Genomic DNA, 27,548 nt, shown 5'->3' on the forward strand with positions numbered 1-27,548 from the left:
TACCGTACCAGTTTTTTGTCCTCAATAAATTCATGTTTTCTGTGTAGTAAATGATTTTGGCCTTTGAGCTTAGCTTCTTTCTTCAGTTATAATTCATTATATGTCTGTATAGTAAAATGGTTAATCGGGAGGGGAAAATAGGAAAATAATCTGTGACACATTTTTGTTCCTTGTGTTTTTGTTTATATCGAGAATCCGCCATTTTTCTTTAAATCCGTTCACATAGCAACGTGATAGACCGTATATTTTATAGCCCGGGCTTTTACGGAAGATATAACTAGCTAAGAAACTCTATACGCTTCTCCAGATATCTAGCCGTGAAGCTAATCTTTTTCCTTATATGGCTATACTTAATCCATATTTGGAAAATGTCAATATAGCGGCTTCAAAGTCAAAACACTGGAAGAGCCTCCAAAGAAATCCAAGTTCATCTTCCAACGAAAAGGAAGAAAGTCTCGAGCTGTCAAGGCCAACTTCCAAAAGAAGAATATAAAGACTTATTACTGCAGTTCAAACATACAAAGAAAGAAAATGGCATAGCTTTGCCCCAAAGTAGTTTGTTGTTGTCAGGTATCAATTTTTCATTAGATTTTAGGTTCAATTATTATTCTCCCTCTCCCCTTGATTGAAGTAAGTCGTAAGTAAGTAAGTATCAGGTATGTGATTTTTTATGGGTGATCATGACTATGCACGGCAACATCAGCTGGATGCTAATGTTGATAATGTAGCACAGGTAAGGAATGTACTCAGAAGGGTTGATGGTGATGTTGACATAGCAGATGCTCGCGCTCGCAATCACAATCATCATCCAAACAATGTTGGTATCATTGCCAACCAACAACGACAAGAGCTTGCTCATCCAGAAAATAACAATCAAATCCTTATGGTTGATGGAGTGGCGGCAGTGTTGCCAGATGTAGACTTTGAACCAGTTGATGTGCAAGCTGATGTGGAAAATCAGAGGGGACAGAACAATATTCAGCATCAAAGACTTTATCGTGCCAACAATGGTAATCGTAATCGACGGAATCATATTCAACCATTGCTCAATGCTGCACGTGCTCATATTTGGCAAGTTGTTGGCTTACCTTCAAGACATTACATTGGGGATTTTAATGTTCAATGTCCACACTGTAATGCAACCAAGTTCCCTGATGAATTATTCAATTGTTGTGTTCAGGGAGCAGTACGGCTACCCCCAGCTTTGCCGTTTCCAGATGATTTACGTGAGCTCTTTACATCTAATTCTGCAGAAGCAAAGAATTTCAGGAAGCTGATTCGTGTTTACAACAATTTGTTTAGTTTTGTTTCCATGTCTGCCAATATCGTTGACCCACCTGGACGGGGACCTCCCTGTTTCAGAATTTGTGGACAGATATGTCATAGATATGGTGCATTATTTCCTGATGACAATGCCCAAGCGTCGTTCAGTCAAATTTATCTCATTGAGGCAGCACAAGCATTGAACAACAGAATGGCAAATCCTTCTGCTGCCGATTGTAATCGCAATACTATGGCTACCATACAAACTGTTTTACACCAAGTTTCCCCTTGGGTAAGACAATATCTGAATATGAAAGAAGTTGAAGAAAGAGAACGGATCCGTGCTGCTGAGGAGAATCGTCCGACATCTGAAGTGAGGATGATCATGCGTTCTGGTAATGATAACAGGCGTGGAAATGCACCAGTCAACAATGAAGTTGCTGCTGTTTTTGTTGGCGATGATGGTGCTCCCCCAACCACCAGAGATGTTGTTGTTTATCCCAGGGACCAACCATTGAGAAAAATTGATTATACATCACAACTCAATGATCCATTAACCTATCCGTTGTTGTTCCCTCATGGTGATCTAGGATGGAATACCCAGATGGCATACAATCTTGATAATCAATTACTAAATCGTCCTCAAAGAGACAGGGTAAGCATGAAAGAGTTCTATCAACATCGTATTGCTGTACGCCCTGAGTTTTCAGCACTTCATCATGCTGGTAAACTCTTCCAGCAATACCTGGTTGATAGCTATACAAAAATAGAAGGTGATCGATTACACTGGTATAGAACCAACCAGGCTACAATCAGGGCTGATCGCTACAGGGGTTTGCATGATTATCTGAATGATCAAGCAGAAGCACGCCAGGCCAGAGTTGGTAGGGTCACTATTCTACCATCAACCTTTGCAGGAAGTCCCCGTAACATGCATCAACTCTATCTAGATGCTATGGCAGTGGTTGCTGTATTTGGTAAGCCTGATTTGTTTGTTACAATGACATGTAACCCAAAATGGAGAGAGATTACAGAAAACCTTTTACCAGGCCAAACCGCAAGTGATCGTCCTGATTTAGTTTCCCGTGTTTTTAGTGCAAAGTTGAAGGCACTTAAAAATGACATTCTAACTAAAGGTATCTTTGGTAAAGGTAAAGTTTCTGTTCATGTAATTGAATTTCAAAAGCGTGGCCTACCCCACGCTCATATGTTGATTACTCTTGAGGATGGTGACAAAATACGTTCCCCTGAAGACATTGACAGTTTGATCTGTGCCGAGATCCCAGATATCAATGAGGATCCCGAATTATACGAAACCATCAAAGCATCGATGATTCATGGTCCATGTGGTGCCATCAATCCCAACTCGCCATGTATGGAAGACGGTCATTGTAGTAAAGAATATCCTAAGGAATTCAGCGATGAAACCATTATGGCAAATAACGGTTATCCAATTTACAAGCGGCGAGAAGATGGTCGTACTGTCACTGTTCGCAATATGGAGTTGGATAACAGGTGGGTTGTCCCATATAATCCCTGGGCTTCCAAGAAGTACAACTGCCACATCAATGTTGAAGCATGTACCTCTATTAAAGCTATCCAGTATTTATTTAAGTACATATACAAGGGTCATGATCAAGCACGCATTGAAATAGTGGAAGAAATTGAACACGATGAAATAAAGCAGTTTATTGATGCCCGCTATGTTTCAGCCCCTGAGGCAGCATGGCGTATTTTTGGTTACAACCTCCATGATTCCACCCATACTGTCATCCGGCTTGATTTGCATCTCCCGAATGAGCAAATGGTATATTTTAGAGAAGGCGATGAGGCAAATGCTTTGGAGAGAGCAGACCGCAAAAACACAAAGCTTACTGCATGGTTTGAACTGAATCGAACAGATCCAGGTGCACACGATAAACTTTACACAGACATTCCATACCATTATGTCTTTGATGCTCGAACAAAGAAATGGAAGATACGTCGAAGAAATGTAAAGTTAGTAAGTCGCATGTATAATGCTTCGGTAAGAGAGGGTGAGCGATTTTATTTAAGAGTTTTACTGCTTCATGTGGCTGGAGCAACATCATTTGAGGAACTTAGAACGTTCGATGGTGTTCTTCATCCATCCTTTAGAGAGGCATGTATTGCACGTGGCCTTTTGCAAGATGATAACCTTTGGATCACAACTATGGAGAATGTAGCACAGTATGGTACTGCCAGTAAAATTCGTAAGGTTTTTTGTATGATTTTGATCCATGGAGAGGTTAATAATCCTCCAGAAATCTGGGAGCGCTTTCACCTCGACATGATGCACGACTTCTTGAGAAATCATCAAGAAGCTATCGCCCAAAATATGGTACTTCAACGTATTGAAAGACATCTTCAGCAATTCGGTAAGCATCTTGCTGACTTTGGGTTGCCAATGTTAGAAGAAGCATTGCCTGAAGATGATGATCTTAATCTCGACGAAATGAGACAACAAGCAAATTTGTTACGACCTCAACTGAATGCTGATCAACAAACAGTCTGCCAAGCAGTTATCAATGCTGTGGTAAACAATGATAGTGCACATCCAAATGTGTTCTTTTTAGATGGTCCAGGGGGTACGGGAAAAACTTTCACTTACAACTTTCTCATCCGGGAATTGTTGGGGATGAACAAGAAGATTGCTACGTGTGCCTGGACTGGCATAGCTGCAATCCTACTAGATAAAGGTAAGACCATGCATTCCCTTTTCAAACTACCAGTCCCCATTCTGGATAATTCTACCTGTAATGTAACTGCAAATAGTGCACATGCGCGTTATCTGCGTAGACGTGATTTGTTTGTTATTGACGAGGCCAGTATGATACCAAAATTTGCATTTGAAGCTATCGATCTCATGCTCCGAGATATATGCAATAGTAATGTTCCTTTTGCCGGCAAAGTAATTCTTCTAGGTGGAGACTTTCGTCAAACACTTCCAATTGTTAGATGTGGGGGTGCTGCTCAAATTATCGAGTCTTGCCTAAAACGTTCCCGCCTTTGGCATCATGTGCAAATCCACTACTTGCGCAGAAATATGAGGGCTGCTGAGGGTGAACAAGAATTTGCTAATTTTTTGTTGCGTCTTGGGGGAGCTCAGTTACCTATAAAGCCAGATGACCCGTATCAAGGCTGCATTGAGGTCCCAAATCACTGTGTCGTTCCTTCACAGGCTGATTTGATCAACAGTATTTTTGGGAATTTGGATGTTGATTTTTCTAAACGAGCAATTCTCACACCCACTAATCTTGACTCTTTTCAAATAAATGATGGTGTTTTACAAAGATTACCAGGGGAAACAACAACTTACTTCAGTTTTGACTCAGTCATCTCAGATGACCAGGATGAAATTGATCGTTATCCTCAAGAGTTTTTACACAGCTTGACTCCATCAGGCATGCCTCGACATCGCCTGAATGTAAAGGTAGGTGCCATAGTAATGCTCTTAAGAAACCTTTCCATGCAGGAAGGTTTGTGCAATGGTACCCGAATGATTGTTAGAAATTTGCACCAAAATATTATTGAATGTGAGATCATTTCTGGTGCACATCAGGGAGATCGCCACTTTATTCCTAGGGTGGCTCTCGACCCAAATGATACTGGCTTGCCCTTTTCATTCAAGAGGACTCAATTTCCTTTGAGACTCTCTTATGCCGTTACCATAAACAAAAGTCAAGGCCAAACATATGATAAAGTAGGTATACTTCTTGAAAAGCCTTGCTTTAGTCATGGTCAACTTTATGTGGCTTTTTCCCGGGCAAGATCTTTTGAGAGTGTCAAGATATATATCAAAGACACTAATCATCAGGGAAAAGTTGGTCAGACTTCTTTCACAAAGAATATTGTTTACCGACAGATTTTATAGTTGTTTAATGGGTTCATTTGTTCATTATTAAGAATTGACTTTGATGAAAGGGTCAAACAACTGAACATTTCATATTATCAAAAGTTAACCCAAGACAGTTTATAAAGTGAAAATTAGACATCCTTGAACATTTTAAAATTTAAATTATAACTGTTTTTGGCCCTTTCATTGAAGTCCAATTAGTTTGATTGATTGTTTACTGAGATTTTATTGTTATCTATTGTGTTAAATTCAAATCAAAGCTGCTTACTGGCCTGCTGCACAAATTTAATTTCATGTTCATTTGACAAAAATTTATTTTGACACGTTTGTTCATTTACAATTTACATGCAACTCTAATTCTAAATTTTCATTTTAAATATTTAACTCATGATATTGACTAGAATGATTGACAAAAGGTATTGAATGGAACACATCCCAAATCATTTACGTTGCTTATTTATTTCGATTTTTAAATTTTTACAAAAAGCTACTATTATAATGTATATTTCCTTGACCCATAACAATGTGGAACTTGCAGATGTGTATGTGTATGCTATTGTTAAATATAGATTTAAATTCTCATTAAAACACAATTGATATGAAAGTTGCAAATCAAAAGTAAAGATGCAATATTAATTTGAATAATAAAAATATTACAGATAAATGTTTGAACTGCAATGGTTCATAAGGTAAAATCACAAAATATATTTCGAACATTCACGTCCATCATCAGTTAAAAATATTAATGTTTTCTTTATCCTAATGACTCCTACTTTTTTATGAATCATGACATTAAATTTGTACAGAAAGTCATATACTGCATTGTTTTATTATTTTGTGCTGAGTTTGCACTATGAATGTTGATAATGTTTTCATAGTGTTGTAGTGTTATAGCTACAAATCTTTGAAGCATGCTGATAGTGTTTGTTTCACAGATGATTCTACTAAATTTTGAAGTTTTTTTAAAGAGTTTGCACTATGAATGTTGATAATGTTTTCATAGTGTTGTAGTGTTATAGCTACAAATCTTTGAAACATGCTGATAGTGTTTGTTTCACAGATGATTTTACTCAATTTTGAAGTTTTTTTAAAGAGTTTGCACTATGAATGTTGATAATGTTTTCATAGTGTTGTAGTGTTATAGCTACAAATCTTTGAAACATGCTGATAGTGTTTGTTTCACAGATGATTTTACTCAATTTTGAAGTTTTTTAAAGAGTTTGCACTATGAATGTTGATAATGTTTTCATAGTGTTGTAGTGTTATAGCTACAAATCTTTGAAACATGCTGATAGTGTTTGTTTCACAGATGTCATACTCTCATATTCAGGCTTTTTCGTTAATTTTGAACAAGTTTTCTGTTATTTGCTTTTGTGGATTATTCGTTGATAATCAATTTTTAATGCAGTTTTAAGCAGCTTTGTACCCTATTATTAAATCCGTTGTTTGAGTGTTTTGTTAGGGTGGGGTACAAATGGCTTACCTTCACGAGGTGTACCCTGTTACACATATTCGAAGCTTACGTAAATAGGCATCGACTATGTCAACTGAAAGCCATTACCCTACAGTGTGCCAACGAAATATCGAAATTAGGCTTTGTCTTGAGAGCTTCTTTTAAATTAACTTTGTACAAGTCTCATCAAATTCCCAAATACGTATCATATTTCTGTGGCACACTGTACCAACATTTTGGAAACTGATTTAAACTACTAAATGTATCTTTTTCTTTTTTTACAGACGTTAAAATTTAAAATGGCAATCAGTGAGAATGATATAGAGATGGAGGCCCAACAAAATTTAAAGGTCGAACAAGACTTGGGGGTCACCATCTCTAAATTTAAATCAAAACTAGCAAAGGTGGATTGTTGGAGAAAGAAAGAAAAGTCAACATAACGAAAGAGCAGGAGATAGAAAATTTAAAAGAAGAAAACGATAAGTTGAAAGAAGAAAATGATAAGTTGAAGAAAGAATTGAAGGGGAAAGATGAGAAGCGTTTAAAAAAGTCGAGCAGGAAGGAAGAGCTGAGGGAGAAAGCATTACGGTCACATAAAGATTATGTCACCTATAGGAAGATTTATGGTGGTCCATCGACCCAAAAGTCGTACGATTTTTGGAAGGCTAATGGTGGGGAAGATACGAATTCTTTCATAAAATCCTGGGCAAAAAAACAGAAAAATAAAAAAAGAGAAAATGAGAAAAAACAGAAAAATAATCAAATCGTTCCAGCTAATAGAACAACTAATAATGTGGATAGCAAAAATTTTTTTATAAGTCTGTCTGGTGAAGGTGCTGTTGGTGTCAGGATTTGATGCTATAGTAATCCCTCCTTAGTTTTGTTCACAACCTTGTCTCATACATTTACGCCGACCTTTTCAAAATCATTTCACTTTTCCTTTAATACTCTCCGTTATAATTACAAGCGTTGTGTTTTAAATACTCAAGAAAGAGTATATATCTTTGCCATAAATGAATGAGATAATCGTTAAAGTCAATTGATTCACAGATCAACGTCCTTTTTTTGCCTCTACAGCAAATAGAACTTACACTCAATAAACAATTTAAACATTTTACCAGTGAGTGCGTCGAAACATCTTCATATTAGACTCAGTAATCACACTTTGATCTTAAGCAGTTTAGTCATATTCTTCTGGTATTATTAAACATTTTACCTCAAATCTCCAGCTAATCCAACAAGTTTATTGTAACATCAATTGTCCAGTTTCTTTCTAAGGATAGTTTTTTATAGTCCCCTGTGCATGGTTCACACAGGATTTTACATACACGCTTTTTTTATAAGAATAGTGTACTTTTGATGAGGGTCAAACATTCTTAAGAAATTGCCAAAATTGAGACTGAAACATTCTTAACGTATTCTTACTTTTTTATACTTGACTTTAAGACAAACGTGAGAAATGATCAATTCGAGAGTTTGGGACTTTTGAGTGCATATTGGGAGCTGTAATTGTATTTCTTTCTCAAAGTTTCAATTTACGTCTAACAAAAGAAGCAGTTTTTTCTATTAACCTAATGCAAAATGACTGTATTTTTATCAAAGTTTGATAAACTTACCTTAGAGAGTATTCTTAGAGTATTCTTACAATTTGGCCAATTTTCACCCTGATATTCTTTTAGAAGAGATTCTTATAAAGAAAGCGTGTATAGAATTATTATTTAGTCGCCTGTGCAAGGTTCACACAGGATTTACACATAGAATTATTTTTTAGTCGCCTGTGCAAGGTTCACACAGGATTTACACATAGAATTATTTTTTAGTCGCCTGTGCAAGGTTCACACAGGATTATAGATAGCAAGTAGAGAGTTAATAGATCAGCCAGTGCAACTTTGAAACGACATGCAGTTTGAAATTTATCTTTTTTTTGGTTCGATTCTTTCTGGGTAAACTAATCCTATTTGACATTAATTTCAGGTCTCAGGAGAAGGGTTTAGACTTTCATTATCATTCAGAATTACCTTTTACCATTATAATCATTAGGGTTAGGATATTATTTGGCCTAACATGATAGAGTGTTATCTATTTCATAACCATTCCAATGGAATATAAAGTATGATTAAATTAAATTTTGTGTCTCTTTCAGTAAATTGAAATTTTAAAGAATTATCAAAAATAGTATGATTGGTTGGTTCAAATAACAACAATGGTTCAAATGGTGATAATGGTCTATACAGAAAAGGTATGTAAAGGTTTTCTTCCATTTGATAACCATTATCCTTTATATGATTCTTTTTAGTGACTTTCCAAAATAATGTTGCTTTCTTATGACTTACCTGCTCATTTATTATAGAAAATATGGTGCGTGAAATGATTGCAAGCGCTTACCAATTTGGCATCTCTTTAACAAGACACAACATTTTGAAATTGAAAAAAACCCGTAAGAATGCTTTTTTTCGTTATACATTATTATACATTCACTTTTCAATTTGTTTGTGTGCTTTTTATTATGACCATTTTCAACCATTTAAAGTGGTAATTTTTTTCGTTCTATAATCTGCTATAATAAATGTGATGTTGGTATTGAGGCGTTACTCCTCACCATCCAAAGGGCTTCTGATGCGTTCAGCTTATCTACTCCTCGGCGGGTGCGACGCCGGGTGACGGCTAGTCTATATACTAAAAGTCTAATTCTCTATGAGCCGTGGGGTGGCCATTATGGATTTTTGAGATGGGGGTTCGCAAGTTACGTGACCGACTGTTTGGATGGGTGGTGAAAATGAAAGCGAAAGTGGTCAGGGGAAGAGTGTGAAAATTAGCGTTTTTTTAAAGAAGTCGTTGTAGTGCGAATCTTTCGCAAATTTAAAAACCCACTTTCCCGTGGAAATAATTGACGTTTTTTGGTTTTTTGGGACCCTTGGGGCACAAGCTACCCGTTGACCGCAAAAATTTCAAAATTCGCGAATTGACCGTTGAGAACATTAGGGGTAAAGGGACCCAATGACGTCACAGATTTGGGAAAAACTTGAAAATGCGATATCTCGAGTTTGAAAAGGAGTTGGGAGGTCGGTGACCCCTCATTGGATCGAGAATTTTATGGAGAATACGATGGGAGGGTTTATATGGCTTGAGTATGACTTTGAAATTTGGCTGAATTTTTAGGCGTTTTCAGTTGATGACGTCATCAAAACAGAAAAAATGCGATATCTCGAGATTGGAAAGGAGTTTGGAGATCATTGACCCCTCATTGGATCGGGAATTTAATGGAGAATAAGTTGTGAGGGGTAACAGTGGGTATATAGAAACTTTAGAAAATAAATATATTCAAATTGGGGCATTTTGGGTCCTATGACGTCATCAAAACCTAAAAAATACAATATCTCGAGTTTGAGAAGGATTTATGCAATGATTGACCCCTCATTGGATCGGAAATCATCAAGAGAATATTTCGGTTAAATGACAAATTGATTTCAGTGAAGTAAAAAGTTGATTACCCTTTCGATGACGTCACTTAGGGCAAAAATGACGTCACCAAACATAAAATATGCGATTTTTCAAGCTTCGATTATTGATAAGTGGTAATATTTCGTTTTTTCGGCTTACAATATACAAATCAGATCTTTTTATACTCCTCCACCATCCAAAGGGCTTTTGATGTGTTCAACAACACTCTACTCGGCGGGTGCGACGCCGGGTGACGGCTAGTCTATATACTAAAAGTCTAATTCTCTATGAGCCGTGGGGTGGCCATTATGGATTTTTGAGATGGGGGTTCCAGAGTTACGTGACCGACTGTTTGGATGGGTGGCTGGGTGGCTGAAAACGAAAGCGAAAGTGGTCAGGGGAAGAGTGTGAAAATTAGCGTTTTTTTAAAGAAGTCGTTGCAGTGCAAATCTTTCGCAAATTTAAAAACCCACTTTCCCGTGGAAATAATTGACGTTTTTTGGTTTTTTGGGACCCTTGGGGCATAAGCTACCCGTTGACCGCAAAAATTTCAAAATTCGCGAATTGACCGTTGATAACATTAGGGGTAAAGAGACCCAATGACGTCACAGATTTGGGAAAAACTTGAAAATGCGATATCTCGAGTTTGAAAAGGAGTTGGGAGGTCGGTGACCCCTCATTGGATCGAGAATTTTATGGAGAATACGATGGAAGGGTTTATATGGCTTGAGTGTGACTTTAAAATTTGGCTGAATTTTTAGGCGTTTTCAGATGATGACGTCATCAAAACAGAAAAAACGCGATATCTCGAGATTGGAAAGGAGTTTGGAGGTCATTGACCCCTCATTGGATCGGGAATTGAATGGAGAATAAGTTGGGAGGGGTAAAAGTGGGTATATAGAAACTTTAGAAAATAAATATATTCAAATTGGGGCATTTTGGGTCCGATGACGTCATCAAAACCTAAAAAATACAATATCTCGAGTTTGAGAAGGATTTATGCAATGATTGACCCCTCATTGGATCGGAAATCATCAAGAGAATCTTTTGGATAAATCAAATGATAAATTGATTTCAGTGAAGCGAAAAGTTTATTACCCTTTCGATGACGTCACTTATGGCCAAAATGACGGCACCAAACATGAAATATGCGGTTTTCCGAGTTTTGATCAGTGAAAAGTGGTAATATTTCGTTCTTTGGGCTTACAATATACAAATCAGATCTTTTTACCCTCCGCCACCATCCAAAGGGCTTTTGATGTGTTCAACAACACTCTACTCGGCGGGTGCGACGCCGGGTGACGGCTAGTCTATATACTAAAAGTCTAATTCGTATTGAGCTGTGGGGGGGCCATTATGGATTTTTTTCCAAGTTTCGTTTTAAATCGAGCTCCGAGCGGGAAAACAGTAGAGTACTCTTTTTTCGAGGCGGCGTACGTTTCTTTGGAGACACGGCACATGAAATTGGCTTCGGTTCCTTGCCGATCGGGAAACGTCGCGCGGTTCGGAAGCGTATCTCCGTTTTCAAAATTCTACTTTACTGGTAATTTTCGTAAAAGTAAATAGAAAAGCAAGAAGCTCATTGATTGATCTGGTCTCTCTGCTCTGGTCACTGGTGCCATCGTTTGTACATGGATAGGGAATGGTCTAATGGTCATGGTATCCTGTTTCTTAAATAGAGAACATTTTGTTATGGATTTGTACAGTTGTTCTTCAGAAATTATTATGGGGCTTATCGCAACCAACCATCTTAACAAAATAAACAAAGAACAAAGACCGACCAATGGAAACATTTACTTTAGCCCTCTTGAAAATTGAGGGTGGCATATTTTTGCTGCATGGTAATACATCCAAGTAATTTGGTTGTCTTTGTAGACGGCAATCACAAATATGTCCCGACCGACCGTCCGATTAGACCAACCGACCGCCTCACTTTGTAGACCGACCGACCGCCTCACTTTGTAGACCGACCGACCGCCTCACTTTGTAGACCGACCGACCGCTTCACTTTGTAGACCGACCGACCGCCTCACTTTGTAGACCGACCGACCGCCTCACTTTGTAGACCGACCGACCGCTTCACTTTGTAGACCGACCGACCGCCTCACTTTGTAGACCGACCGACCGCCTCACTTTTTAGATTGACCGACCACCTCACTTTGTAGCCCGACCGACCGCCTCACTTTGTAGACCGACCGCCTCACTTTTTGTAGACCGACCGACTCAATTTTTAGACCGACTGACCGACTCACTTTTTAGACCGACCGACTCACTTTTTTAGACCGACCGATCCGACTCACTTTTAGACCGATCGACCGACTCACTTTTTAGACCGACCGACTCACTTTTTTAGACCGACCGATCCGACTCACTTTTAGACCGATCGACCGACTCACTTTTTAGACCGATCGACCGACTCACTTTTTAGACCGACCGACCGACTCACGTTTTAGACCAACCGACTCTTTGTTTTATAAGAACACTTTATTTTCCATCATTTTTATTATGTTGTAAATAGGAAAAGGTTATAGTTATTATTGACACCATTATATGATAAAATGAATCATTCTAATTTCATTCAGATTTATATACATTAAATTTATCACTAGCACCTCTTCAATTAACACTAAACCTCATTATAAAAAATATTGACATTATCCTATCTTCCATTTCTTTGGGTTCCTTTGTAGTATTATTGAGCGGCTGATATTTTCATTTTATACCGTACCAGTTTTTTGTCCTCAATAAATTCATGTTGTCTGTGTAGTAAATGGTTTTGGCCTTCAAGCTTAACTTCTTGCTTTTAAAGTATTCAGTTGTTAATCATTATGTCTTTATAAAAAGTAAAATGGTTAATCGGGAAGGAAAATAGGAAAAAAAACTTTTTCTAATCTGTGACACATTTCTGTTCCCTGTGTTTTTTGTTTACATTGGGAATCCGCCATTTTTCTTTAAATCCGTTCACATAGCAACGTGATAGACCGTATATTTTATAGCCCGGACTTTTACGGAAGATAGCTATGAAACTCAATAAGGCGATATCTCGAGATTGGAAAGGAGTTAGGAGATGGTTGACCCCTCATTGGATCGGGAATTTAATAGAGAATAAGTTGGGAAAGGTAAGAGTGGGTATAAAGAAACTTTAGAAAATATATATATTCAAATTGGGGCATTTTGGGTCCGATGACGTCATCAAAACCTAAAAAATACAATATCTCGAATTTGAGAAAGATTTAAGCAATAGATGACCCCTCATTGGATCGGAAATCATCAAGAGAATCTTTTGGATAAATGACAAATTGATTTCAGTGAAGTGAAAAGTTTATTACCCTTTCGATGACGTCACTTAGGGCCAAAATGACGTCACAAAACATGAAATATGCGGTTTTCCGAGTTTTCATCATAGAAAAGTGGTAATATTTCCTTCTTTGGGCTTACAATATACAATTTTTACCTTCCCCCACCATCCAAAGGGCTTTTGATGTGTTCAACAACACTCTACTCGGCGGGTGCGACGCCGGGTGACGGCTAGTCTATATACTAAAAGTCTAATTCTCTATGAGCCGTGGGGTGGCCATTATGGATTTTTGAGATGGGGGTTCGAGAGTTACGTGACCGATTTTTTGGTTGGTTGGATGGTTGGTTGGGTGGTTGAAAACGAAAGCGAAAGTGGTCAAGGGAAGAGTGTGAAAATTAGCGTTTTTTTAAAGAAGTCGTTGCAGTGCAAATCTTTCGCAAATTTAAAAACCCACTTTCCCGTGGAAATAATTGACGTTTTTTGTTTTTTTGGGACCCTTGGGGCATAAGCTACCCGTTGACCGCAAAAATTCCGAAATTCGCGAATTGACCGTTGACAACATTAGGGGTAAAGGGACCCAATGACGTCACAGATTTGGGAAAAACTTGAAAATGCGATATCTCGAGTTTGAAAAGGAGTTGGGAGGTCGGTGACCCCTCATTGGATCGAGAATTTTATGGAGAATAAGATGGTAGGGGTTATGAGGCTTGGGTGTGACTTTAAAATTTGGCTGAATTTTTAGGCGTTTTCAGTTCATGACGTCATCAAAACAGAAAAAATGCGATAACTCGAGATTGGAAAGGAATTATGACATGGTTGACCCCTCATTGGATCGAAAATTTAATGAAGAACAAGTTGGGAGGGGTAAGAGTGGGTATAGAGAGCGACTTTCGAAAATAAATGTATTCAAACTGAGGCATTTTGGGTCCGATGACGTCATCAAAACCTGAAAAATACAATAACTGGAGTTTGAGAAGGATTTCAGTAATGATTAACCCCTTATAGGATCGGAAATTATCAAGAGAACCTTTTCAGTCAATAAAGAAATATTTTCAGTGAAGTGAAAAGTTAATTACCCTTTCGATGACGTCATTTTGGGCCAAAATGACCAAAATGACATCACCAAACATGAAATTTGCAATATTTTTAGTTTTCAATCATTTAAAGTGGTAATTTTTCGTTGTCTGGGCTTACCAACCAGATCTTTTTACCCTCCCCACCATCCAAAGGGCTTTTGATGTGTTCAACAACACTCTACTCGGCGGGTGCGACGCCGGGTGACGGCTAGTCTATATACTAAAAGTCTAATGTGAGTGAGCCGTGGGGGAGCCATTATGGATTTTTGAGATGGGGGTTCGAGAGTTACGTGACCGATTGTTTTGTTGGATGGGTGGGTATTTGGCACCGATATATACAAACAGTCGTCTCTGGTGGAAGTCGTCTCATTGATATAATTGAAAGTTGCCTTTTAAAGATAAAGGTTAGGGGTGACATTGGTGATAAGACTTTAGATTATTTTCTTGTCAATAATCCCAGGTTGGGTAGGTTTTATCTTCTCCCAAAAATCCACAAGCGTCTATCTAGCGTCCCTGGTAGGCCAGTCATTTCTAACTGTGGCTACTACACCGAAAATATCTCGGCCTTTCTTGATTATCACCTAAAGCCCCTTGCCAAAACAGTCCAATCTTTTATTAAGGATACCAATCATTTTTTACAAAAACTATCAGGGCTTCCAAAATTATCTAAAGGAAGTTTGTTATGTACTATTGATGTCGTAGGACTTTATCCTAATATTCCTCATGATGAAGGCTTGGAAGCTGTTAGAAAAAAACTTGACCAAAGGCAAGACAAAAACATTTCAACTGACTCTTTGGTTGAACTTGCTGAATGTGTTCTAGAAAACAATCATTTTGAACACAATGGTCAATTTTTAAGCAGAAGAGGGGCACTGCCATCGGCACAAAAATGGCCCCTCAATATGCTATTATTTTCATGGCTGACTTGGAGGAGAAGCTTTTGGGTGCTTGCGAGTTAAAACCTAAGACCTGGTGGAGATATATCGATGATATTTTTATGATCTGGGAACATGGGGAAGAGCACCTCCAAGACTTCATGAAATTCATTAACAATTTCCATTCCTCTATCAAATTTACCTTTGAATATTCTCCGACTTCTGTCAATTTTTTAGATGTCCAAATTATTAGGGTTAATGATAAGTTAGTGACGGACTTGTATGTCAAACCCACTGATACCCATCAGTATTTAGACGCATCCTCGTGCCACGCATTCCATTCAAAAAAGGCCATTCCCTATGGCCAGGGCCTACGCTTAAATCGCATCTGTTCAGAACAATCTTTTTTTGACCTCAGATGCGACCAGCTAGCACTGTGGCTAAAAAAACGAGGATACAGTGACAAACTAGTCCGTCGAGAAATTCTGAAGGCCAGAGAACCGAAGCGAGATGATTTGCTCTTCAGAGAGCAGAACAATAAAAAAGCTCGTGGACGGAAACTGGTTTTCAATCTAACCTATCATCCTGCCTTTGCCAACATTAAGAATGTCTTACGAGACATTCATGTACTCCTCACAGCGGCGAATGAAGAACATCGCAAGGTGTTTTCTGACGTGCCTATCGTTGGCTTTAAGAGAGGCAAAAGCCTCAAAGACCTTCTTGTTCGATCCAAACTCTCTAAACCTAAGAAGACAGGAGGTCAATCTGAAGCATGTCAGAAAACACGCTGCTTGATATGTCCTTCTATCACTAAAACAAAATCTTTTAGGAGCTCAATAACATCGGAGGAGTACGAAATCAGGTGTCATTTGAACTGTGATTCTGAACATGTTGTCTACCTAGTGACATGCAAATCATGTCAAAAACAATATGTAGGCAGCACCGTAAAATTTAGAAAGAGGTTTAACAACTATAAATCTTGTTTCCGGAAATGCAGTTCAGGTGAAACAGCGCCTCAAATGTCATTTCACTCTCATTTTTGTCAGGAGGGTCATAATGGTATGGAGGACTGGGATTTTACACTAATCGATCAATCCCAGAATGAACAGAGTCTTCGGGTACGCGAAGATTTCTGGATTAACAAACTCCAGACCTTTGAGCCTCAGGGCTTGAATGAGAGGGAAGTGATGATCGATTATGGCTAGGTTTTTTTCCCTTTCTTTGTTTAGTTCTTTTTGTCTTCTTGTCAGGCGGGAATTTAACTTTTGAGAAAAAACTTTTTTACTTTATCATATTTTATTACCCTATTTATTCTCCCGAGCTTAATTTATTTTCGCTAATTACAATTGTACATTACACCGGCATTTTAACGCCTTTTTATCTTTTATTCTCAGATGAACTTTTTAATTGTCAATAGACCTATAATTTTTTTTTTTTTTTTTCCCTTGTGTATATAGAATTAGTATATAAACCTTGTCAAATAAATCCATTTTTATGTTGAAAAAGGCCAGTTGGCCGAAATATTCATAGAAAAATGATGTGTTATCTCTGACTACATTATATACAAACATATATCGGTGGTATTTGGTTGAAAACGAAAGCGAAAGTGGTCAGGGGAAGAGTGTGAAAATTAGCGTTTTTGTGAAGAAGTCGTTGCAGTGCAAATCTTTCGCAAATTTAAAAAACCACTTTCCCGTGGAAATAATTGACGTTTTTTGGTTTTCTGGGACCCTTGGGGCATAAGCTACCCGTTGACCGCAAAAATTTCAAAATTCGCGAATTGACCGTTGACAACATTAGGGGTAAAGGGACCCAATGACGTCACAGATTTGGGAAAAAACTTCAAAATGCGTTATCTCGAGTTTGAAAAGGAGTTGGGAGGTCGGTGACCCCTCATTGGATCGAGAATTTTATGGAGCATAAGATGGGATGGGTTATGAGGCTTGAGTGTGACTTTGAAATTTGGCTGAATTTTTAGGCGTTTTCAGTTGATGACGTCATCAAAACAGGAAAAATGCGATATCTCAAGATTGGATAGGAGTTAGGAAATGGCTAACCCCTCATTTGATCGGAAATTTTACGTGGAATTAGCTGGGAGGGGTTAGAGTGGGTATATAGAGACTTTCAAAAATAAATATATTCAAATTGTGGCTTTATGGGTCCGATGACGTCATCAAAAACGGAAAAATACAATATCTTGAGTTTGAGTAGGATTTAAGCAATGGTTGACCCCTCATTGGATCGGAAATCATCAAGAGAATCTTTTGGATAAATGACAAATTGATTTCAGTGAAGTGAAAAGTTTATTACCCTTTCGATGACGTCACTTAGGGCCAAAATGACGTCACCAAACATGAAATATGCTGTTTTCCGAGTTTTGATCAGTGAAAAGTGGTAATATTTCGTTCTTTGGGCTTACAATATACAATTTTTACCCCCCCCACCATCCAAAGGGCTTTTGATGTGTTCAACAACACTCTACTCGGCGGGTGCGACGCCGGGTGACGGCTAGTCTATATTACTAAACGTAGAATGTGAGTGAGCCGTGAGGGGGCCATTATGGATTTTTGAGATGGGGGTTCGAGAGTTACGTGACCGATTTTTTGGTTTGGTGGTTTGCTGGGTGGTTGAAAACGAAAGCGAAAGTGGTCAGGGGAAGAGTGTGAAAATTAGCGTTTTTGTAAGAAGTCGCTGCAGTGCAAATCTTTCGCAAATTTAAAAACCCACTTTCCCGTGGAAATAATTGACGTTTTTTGGTTTTTTGGGACCCTTGTAGCCTATACTAGACGTCACCCGCGTTTTTTTTACGCAATTAACGTCTATTCCACTTTGCGACTTTTTCGAATGTTTTGAGCCCGGGTTTTCGGGCTCTAAACATTCGATTTTTTGACGTCACTTTTAACTTTCGAAGCTCCTGCAGTAGGAAAATAATCGAATTTGCGTCAAAACACTTGAAAGGCTTCTATTTTTCGAAAATCGTCAAAGTGGAACTCACTAAGAAACGAGATAAAAAATCCCGGTTTTTAGTGAGGTGCTCGCTAGGACCCTTGGGGCATAAGCTACCCGTTGAACGCAAAAATTTCAAAATTCGCGAATTGACCGTTGAAAACATTAGGGGTAAAGGGACCCAATGACGTCACAGATTTGGGAAAAACTTCAAAATGCGATATCTCGAGTTTGAAAAGGAGTTGGGAGGTCGGTGACCCCTCATTGGATCGAGAATTTTATGGAGAATAAGATGAGAGAGGTTATAAGGCTTGAGTGTGACTTTAAAATTTGGCTGAATTTTTAGGCGTTCTTAGTTGATGACGTCATCAAAACAGGAAAAATCCAATATCTCGAGATTGGAAAGGAGTTAGGAGATGGTTGACCCATCATTTGATCGGAAATTTATAGGAGAATAATTTGGGAGGGGTAAGAGTGGGTATATAGAGACTTTCGAAAATAAACATATTCAAATTGAGGCATTTTGGTTCCGATGACGTCATCAAGTTCTGAAAATCCAATATCTGGAGTTTAGAGCCCAAATGACGTCACAAAACATTAAATTTGCAATATTTTTAGTTTTCAATCATTTAAAGTGGAAATTTTTCGTTGTTTGGGCTTACAAATCAGATCTTTTGACCCTCCCCACCATCAAAAGGGCTTATGATGCGTTCAGCTTATCTACTCCTCGGCGGGTGCGACGCCGGGTGACGGCTAGTCTATATACTAAAAGTCTAATTCTCTATGAGCCGTGGGGTGGCCATTATGGATTTTTGAGATGGGGGTTCGCGAGTTACGTGACCGACTGTTTGGATGGGTGGTGAAAACGAAAGCGAAAGTGGTCAGGGGAAGAGTGTGAAAACTAGTGTATATATATAAGAATTGCGAAGCGATTCAGGCAAATGACTCGATTCGCAAGTTGCAAGCAAAATATTTATAGGGTCACGCGATTTTAAAATAGATTCTTAACCCCGCGAAACCCCAAAAACTGCTAGGGTCCAAGAAGACTTGTTTTACTTCCGGTTTCGAATTCCTTGAGTTCGAAATCGAACTTTCGAATCTTTAATTTCGAACGTTTGAATTATAAAAAGCACATTCAAAAACTCTTTTTCCAAAATGCAAGTTTTTGACAAACCCCCTAACGAAAGAACTAACATAAACACGTACCCCTGTGTCACATACCCGCTGGAAAACTTGGAAAAATTTCGTCTCTGGTGGAAAAATTACCCTCTAGCTTCTTCAAAAAGTTTCCCTCGCAGAGCGAGACCATAGAGACAACAACATTAAACAAACTTGAGACATCACCTGGTTTATTGAGACAGAGATGTGAAATACAGAGAATTTCAAGACTAGAATTTAATGGAAATAAGTTGATTTATGCAATTTCAAAATTAAATAATCATAAGCAATTAGAAATATCGTTTAATTGCATCATAAATTCTGAAAATTTTAACAACGTTTTAAAATTATATTATATAAAACTATTAGCGCTGTAAAATCCTGAGATGAAAATGATGAAAAACCAGATAAAAAGGAAAGATCTGAGATTTTGAAAGTATTCTTCAACGATACTAAGTAAAATCTCTAAATTTTACTGGCTGTGTATTTTTTCAAAGTTGGGAAATCTAAAGGCTTTTAAAATCTTAAGTATGTTGGAGACAAATATGGCAAATCTTTTACCCTTGAGTTGCTGACAAACAGGAGCAAACTCTTCACATAAAAAAGTAAAAAAAAATCTGTGCCTTTTTTCTCGGCTGTAGGCTGTATTTTAATTGTAGCACAGAAATTTAAAGTCCAAATTCATGTTTTGCTCTCTACTACCAAGAATCAAGATCCAATCATCCAAGGAATGGTTCTCCCACCATCATAATACAGTTCATTTTTCAGCTTTGAACATCTTTTTGCAACGAGGCAACAACTTCGTTGAGGCTGCTGTCCTGTTAATGAAACAATAAAAATTCCATCTTCTTTCTTTCTCATTCCACAGTTCAGCTGCTTTCTTCATTTCTTTTCATCAAGCACCGTCTCTTTTCAATTTCAAAACAACAATGATTTTATTTTTCAAAGAGAGAGTCAACATTCGAATTCAGAGTCAACATTCGAAAGTCTTTGCCCGAGTCAATGCAACGACTTCTTGAAAAACGAGCGTTTGAACGCTTCTTGAACGCTTCCAGCCCGCGCTGATTTTCCGATCTATTCTTTAAATTTCTTAATTTAAACATTAGGGAGATAATCAGAACAGAAACTCGCCCGAAGATTACCTCCGTAACTATTTAGATCTGGTATACATCCTCTACACTAATCAATATAAAAGGGGTTGCGCGCGTTTCAGAACTCTTACGTCCCTCCACTCTGTTTGCATAGCAAAGACATGCGAGAGGAGTGACAAAAACAAGCCGTAAATGTCATGTTTATAAGTTGCGAAGCGATCCAGAGCCTCTTCGATTTGTAAGTTGCAAACAAAAATTTAATGACAAACAAACGCCGTATATCAAAGTAAGACAGCGTAAGATGAAAACCCTAAACACTCTCGGGGGATCTTGAATTTAAAAGGAGTTACAGTCACAATAAACAGACTGTACCTTTATAATCATAAAGGTTGGTGAGTCCAGTCAAAACACAGATTTGATCTGTAGCGTCATGCTTCACCTTACACCTTTACTTTACAAAATGGAAAATTTTTTACAATAAACCAAGGAAAATGTCAAAATTTCTGAGATGAATTTTTTTTGCAAACTATCATGTGTAAAAATACTAAAAAAAAGGAAGTAAGTTACTGCTTTAATGTTAGAGTTTTTAATTATTCAAGATGAATCGTAAATAGCAAAAGGTCTATTTTCAAAATAATTTTTTTTTTAAATAAGGCACGGCAAATTTTACTTATTGTTCTACAGGAAGGCCTTCCGAAGAATATGGGTCAGTCCTGGTCAGCAAGTCAGCATATAATAAAATCAAATCTCTGAAAATTTAGGGTCAGAAGGTCAATATTGACATTTTGAAGCACCTGACTTTTTCCTCTTTATTGATGAATGATATTTGTGTCATTTCCATTGTGATATTTTGAATTGATCTAGGTTTGGGATGAATTTACAAATACATCAATTTTCAACTTGTTCAGTGGCAAATTCAATATTATTATTTTTTCTATTTTGAAAAATTAGAGGGTCGGTCAGGCCTGTAGAACAACAAATTAATTTGGTCTCACTCAATGCCAAAAAGAAAAAAACTTTCGAGCCAGAGAAATAATTTCTTTTTTCCAAAAGAATGCAAAAAAGGAATATTCATGACAAAAGTATTAAACCACACTTTAAACGCATGCAAAGGAAAATTCATAATTCACGACAAAAGTTTTCCAAGTTTTAAACGCACATTGAAAGAAATCTTCAAATTCATGACAAAAGTATTTATTGTCCATAGGGGGGAGGGGGAGGTTCAAGGGGTATTGAATACCAAAATACCGGCAATTTTTCCCAAATTACCGGAATACCAGACACAATTAACTCTAAATACCGTCACCAAAACTTTCCACATCTCAGTTTGGGTCTATTTCTTGAGGAAAGGTATTTCAAGTGCATGAATTGTTGATGAAATAAGGAGTAAGGGATACCCTGTTGAAAACTTCATTTTCAACTGTTATTAGTACAAATAGCATAGAAGAAGTGAAGTTTAATTACTGACAAAGTAATGATTGTAACACTTTCTTATTTGGCTAAAAGTACTATGTTTTAGAATGGTTTTACTATTGTAACCAAGTACCTCAAAAAGCTCTTTTTATGGATAATTCTTTAGTTCTAATTTGAGAATTAGACAGTACCTATCCCATCATCTTCCTTTTAGAAAAGAGTAATAGCATGGTTACTTGAGCAAGATTGGGGCGGAAAATCAAAAAAAGGCAACCCGTAAGGGTTGGGGAAACATTTTAACAACATAATGTGAGCGAAGCGAGCGCAAAAAAATTGTGCTAATTTACAGGTCCGCTATTGTGGCTAAAAGTGTGTTTTGTGATGTGAAATTAGGGAAAGGGACTCCAGATTGGTTTACTCCGTCCATTTGCCTTTGGATCAAATTCTACTCTAATAAAGAAAAAAGATATTTGTAAGTGCTTGAGAGAAGGTAGCACTTTTTTTCGTTGTTACTAAAAGAGGTAACGAGTGGTAACGAGTGGTAACGAGGCGGTAACGAGTGGTAACGATGTGGTAACGAGGTAACGAGTGGTAACCAGTTGAAAACGGTGGCCCTAAGTCTCCAAATTTGAATTTCTCGATTCTGGTGTTTTTGCAACAGATGCTGATGGCTCTTGAGGTTCTGCAGCAGGACCTGGCAGATCTGGTGAATGTGCAGTAGGAATTGGAGATTTAGGCGAATGTTATGGTGGAGTTGATGGATCTGGTGAATGTGATGGTAAAGCTTGTTGTTTGGGTGAATGAAATGGTGGAATTGATGGTTCTGGTGAATGTGAATCAAAGATTGATGGTTCTGGAGGTTCTGCATCAGGAGTTGGTGATTCTGGTGAATGTGCATCAGGAGTTGGTGGTTCTGGTGAATGTTATGGTGGAGTTGATGATTCTGGTGCATATAATGCTGGTGTTGATGGATCTGATGAATCCAATGGTGGAGTTGGTGATTTTGGTGAATATGCATCAGGAGTTGATGCTTCTGGTTAATGTACAGCAGGAGTTGGTGGTTCTGGTGAATGTGATGGTTAAGTTGATGATTCTGGTGAATTTGATGGTGGCATTGATGGTTGTGGTGAACGTGCTGTAGGAGTTGATAGTTTTGGTGAATTTGCAGGAGGAGTTAATATACTGATAGCTTCACGAATAAATATCTGACACACTTACACAAATCACTGATGATATAGAAATGAGACTGAGTCATTACGGTCCACAAAACATATTGTTAGCCAATTCTTTTATTGTTGAAACTGAGAGCAAAAATATTTCTTGTGCATTGTTTACTTTCACTCTCTGTCTATTGTAAGATTATGTTCACAAGGTAGCTTCCATTATCAACATTATGTAAGTTAGTTTTTTTCATAATTTAACAGTCGTAATTATTCGTAGTTCCGCTGCTTACTTATTTATTTTTTGTTGCATAAATTTGTCGTGATAAACAAAAGTGAGAAAAGATTATGCCATTGTTTTAGAATTATGTTATATAATTTAAGTTTTATGATAATTATTAGGAATAATCAGCATACTTTATGCATGGATCGCGAATCGTGAATCGTAAATCGTTAGATCGTGCATCTTAAATTACACCAAATCGAATTTAAGTGGCTTTGTCTTTATTATAGTTCAAAAGTTTTCTTAGATTTGATTCTTCAGTTTTTCTTGCTGGATCTAATTATATAATCAAGCAATAGCAAGCAAGAAATTTCTATGTTAAAAAATTGTTTAATAATTCTATTATTATTTTAAGAAGACGAAGAAACCGTTACAGAAGAAGTTTGGATTAAAGTTGGAGTGCTTATTGTAACCTTTGTCGTCAAAGGAGTTCTGGCTATTCTGGCATATTGCAAGTACAAAAGTACAAAAGAAATCGCCACAAAGCTAATGAAGTACATAATTTTCTTCGGGGAATTGGTTGATTCTCAAAATGTGGGAGATAAAATAAGTGGTGATGTAGAGTTTAGGAAATTTTCCCATTTTGTAATATGTGTTTTTATTGTCCATAGGGGGGAGGGGGAGGTTCAAGGGGTATTGAATACCAAAATACCGGCAATTTTTCCCAAATTACCGGAATACCAGACACAATTAACTCTAAATACCGTCACCAAAACTTTCCACATCTCAGTTTGGGTCTATTTCTTGAGGAAAGGTATTTCAAGTGCATGAATTGTTGATGAAATAAGGAGTAAGGGATACCCTGTTGAAAACTTCATTTTCAACTGTTATTAGTACAAATAGCATAGAAGAAGTGAAGTTTAATTACTGACAAAGTAATGATTGTAACACTTTCTTATTTGGCTAAAAGTACTATGTTTTAGAATGGTTTTACTATTGTAACCAAGTACCTCAAAAAGCTCTTTTTATGGATAATTCTTTAGTTCTAATTTGAGAATTAGACAGTACCTATCCCATCATCTTCCTTTTAGAAAAGAGTAATAGCATGGTTACTTGAGCAAGATTGGGGCGGAAAATCAAAAAAAGGCAACCCGTAAGGGTTGGGGAAACATTTTAACAACATAATGTGAGCGAAGCGAGCGCAAAAAAATTGTGCTAATTTACAGGTCCGCTATTGTGGCTAAAAGTGTGTTTTGTGATGTGAAATTAGGGAAAGGGACTCCAGATTGGTTTACTCCGTCCATTTGCCTTTGGATCAAATTCTACTCTAATAAAGAAAAAAGATATTTGTAAGTGCTTGAGAGAAGGTAGCACTTTTTTTCGTTGTTACTAAAAGAGGTAACGAGTGGTAACGAGTGGTAACGAGGCGGTAACGAGTGGTAACGATGTGGTAACGAGGTAACGAGTGGTAACCAGTTGAAAACGGTGGCCCTAAGTCTCCAAATTTGAATTTCTCGATTCTGGTGTTTTTGCAACAGATGCTGATGGCTCTTGAGGTTCTGCAGCAGGACCTGGCAGATCTGGTGAATGTGCAGTAGGAATTGGAGATTTAGGCGAATGTTATGGTGGAGTTGATGGATCTGGTGAATGTGATGGTAAAGCTTGTTGTTTGGGTGAATGAAATGGTGGAATTGATGGTTCTGGTGAATGTGAATCAAAGATTGATGGTTCTGGAGGTTCTGCATCAGGAGTTGGTGATTCTGGTGAATGTGCATCAGGAGTTGGTGGTTCTGGTGAATGTTATGGTGGAGTTGATGATTCTGGTGCATATAATGCTGGTGTTGATGGATCTGATGAATCCAATGGTGGAGTTGGTGATTTTGGTGAATATGCATCAGGAGTTGATGCTTCTGGTTAATGTACAGCAGGAGTTGGTGGTTCTGGTGAATGTGATGGTTAAGTTGATGATTCTGGTGAATTTGATGGTGGCATTGATGGTTGTGGTGAACGTGCTGTAGGAGTTGATAGTTTTGGTGAATTTGCAGGAGGAGTTAATATACTGATAGCTTCACGAATAAATATCTGACACACTTACACAAATCACTGATGATATAGAAATGAGACTGAGTCATTACGGTCCACAAAACATATTGTTAGCCAATTCTTTTATTGTTGAAACTGAGAGCAAAAATATTTCTTGTGCATTGTTTACTTTCACTCTCTGTCTATTGTAAGATTATGTTCACAAGGTAGCTTCCATTATCAACATTATGTAAGTTAGTTTTTTTCATAATTTAACAGTCGTAATTATTCGTAGTTCCGCTGCTTACTTATTTATTTTTTGTTGCATAAATTTGTCGTGATAAACAAAAGTGAGAAAAGATTATGCCATTGTTTTAGAATTATGTTATATAATTTAAGTTTTATGATAATTATTAGGAATAATCAGCATACTTTATGCATGGATCGCGAATCGTGAATCGTAAATCGTTAGATCGTGCATCTTAAATTACACCAAATCGAATTTAAGTGGCTTTGTCTTTATTATAGTTCAAAAGTTTTCTTAGATTTGATTCTTCAGTTTTTCTTGCTGGATCTAATTATATAATCAAGCAATAGCAAGCAAGAAATTTCTATGTTAAAAAATTGTTTAATAATTCTATTATTATTTTAAGAAGACGAAGAAACCGTTACAGAAGAAGTTTGGATTAAAGTTGGAGTGCTTATTGTAACCTTTGTCGTCAAAGGAGTTCTGGCTATTCTGGCATATTGCAAGTACAAAAGTACAAAAGAAATCGCCACAAAGCTAATGAAGTACATAATTTTCTTCGGGGAATTGGTTGATTCTCAAAATGTGGGAGATAAAATAAGTGGTGATGTAGAGTTTAGGAAATTTTCCCATTTTGTAATATGTGTTTTTATTGTCCATAGGGGGGAGGGGGAGGTTCAAGGGGTATTGAATACCAAAATACCGGCAATTTTTCCCAAATTACCGGAATACCAGACACAATTAACTCTAAATACCGTCACCAAAACTTTCCACATCTCAGTTTGGGTCTATTTCTTGAGGAAAGGTATTTCAAGTGCATGAATTGTTGATGAAATAAGGAGTAAGGGATACCCTGTTGAAAACTTCATTTTCAACTGTTATTAGTACAAATAGCATAGAAGAAGTGAAGTTTAATTACTGACAAAGTAATGATTGTAACACTTTCTTATTTGGCTAAAAGTACTATGTTTTAGAATGGTTTTACTATTGTAACCAAGTACCTCAAAAAGCTCTTTTTATGGATAATTCTTTAGTTCTAATTTGAGAATTAGACAGTACCTATCCCATCATCTTCCTTTTAGAAAAGAGTAATAGCATGGTTACTTGAGCAAGATTGGGGCGGAAAATCAAAAAAAGGCAACCCGTAAGGGTTGGGGAAACATTTTAACAACATAATGTGAGCGAAGCGAGCGCAAAAAAATTGTGCTAATTTACAGGTCCGCTATTGTGGCTAAAAGTGTGTTTTGTGATGTGAAATTAGGGAAAGGGACTCCAGATTGGTTTACTCCGTCCATTTGCCTTTGGATCAAATTCTACTCTAATAAAGAAAAAAGATATTTGTAAGTGCTTGAGAGAAGGTAGCACTTTTTTTCGTTGTTACTAAAAGAGGTAACGAGTGGTAACGAGTGGTAACGAGGCGGTAACGAGTGGTAACGATGTGGTAACGAGGTAACGAGTGGTAACCAGTTGAAAACGGTGGCCCTAAGTCTCCAAATTTGAATTTCTCGATTCTGGTGTTTTTGCAACAGATGCTGATGGCTCTTGAGGTTCTGCAGCAGGACCTGGCAGATCTGGTGAATGTGCAGTAGGAATTGGAGATTTAGGCGAATGTTATGGTGGAGTTGATGGATCTGGTGAATGTGATGGTAAAGCTTGTTGTTTGGGTGAATGAAATGGTGGAATTGATGGTTCTGGTGAATGTGAATCAAAGATTGATGGTTCTGGAGGTTCTGCATCAGGAGTTGGTGATTCTGGTGAATGTGCATCAGGAGTTGGTGGTTCTGGTGAATGTTATGGTGGAGTTGATGATTCTGGTGCATATAATGCTGGTGTTGATGGATCTGATGAATCCAATGGTGGAGTTGGTGATTTTGGTGAATATGCATCAGGAGTTGATGCTTCTGGTTAATGTACAGCAGGAGTTGGTGGTTCTGGTGAATGTGATGGTTAAGTTGATGATTCTGGTGAATTTGATGGTGGCATTGATGGTTGTGGTGAACGTGCTGTA

General features: G+C 37.6%; 1 protein-coding gene across 1 annotated transcript; it reads left to right on the top strand.

Moving 5' to 3' along the window:
• The first annotated feature begins 670 nt into the window (after nucleotides 1–670).
• On the top strand, nucleotides 671–7,030 carry LOC136801371 (uncharacterized). The gene is made up of 2 exons (XM_067058009.1): nucleotides 671–4,714; nucleotides 6,875–7,030. The coding sequence occupies exons 1-2, from the start codon at nucleotides 671–673 to the stop codon at nucleotides 7,028–7,030; spliced, it is 4,200 nt and encodes a 1,399-aa protein (XP_066914110.1).
• Nucleotides 7,031–27,548: the final 20,518 nt, after the last annotated feature.

Source organism: Clytia hemisphaerica, unplaced genomic scaffold, assembly GCF_902728285.1.
Source record: "Clytia hemisphaerica strain Z4C2 unplaced genomic scaffold, Clytia hemisphaerica genome assembly, whole genome shotgun sequence".
Taxonomy (NCBI): domain Eukaryota; kingdom Metazoa; phylum Cnidaria; class Hydrozoa; order Leptothecata; family Clytiidae; genus Clytia; species Clytia hemisphaerica.

Bases quoted from the DNA above. Each gene is read 5' to 3' on its own strand.
- LOC136801371 (XM_067058009.1), top strand. From the start codon at position 671: ATGGGTGATCATGACTATGCACGGCAACATCAGCTGGATGCTAATGTT. The intron at 4,715-6,874 runs GTAGGTGCCATA...CTTTTTTTACAG, and splicing joins GACATCGCCTGAATGTAAAG to ACGTTAAAATTTAAAATGGC.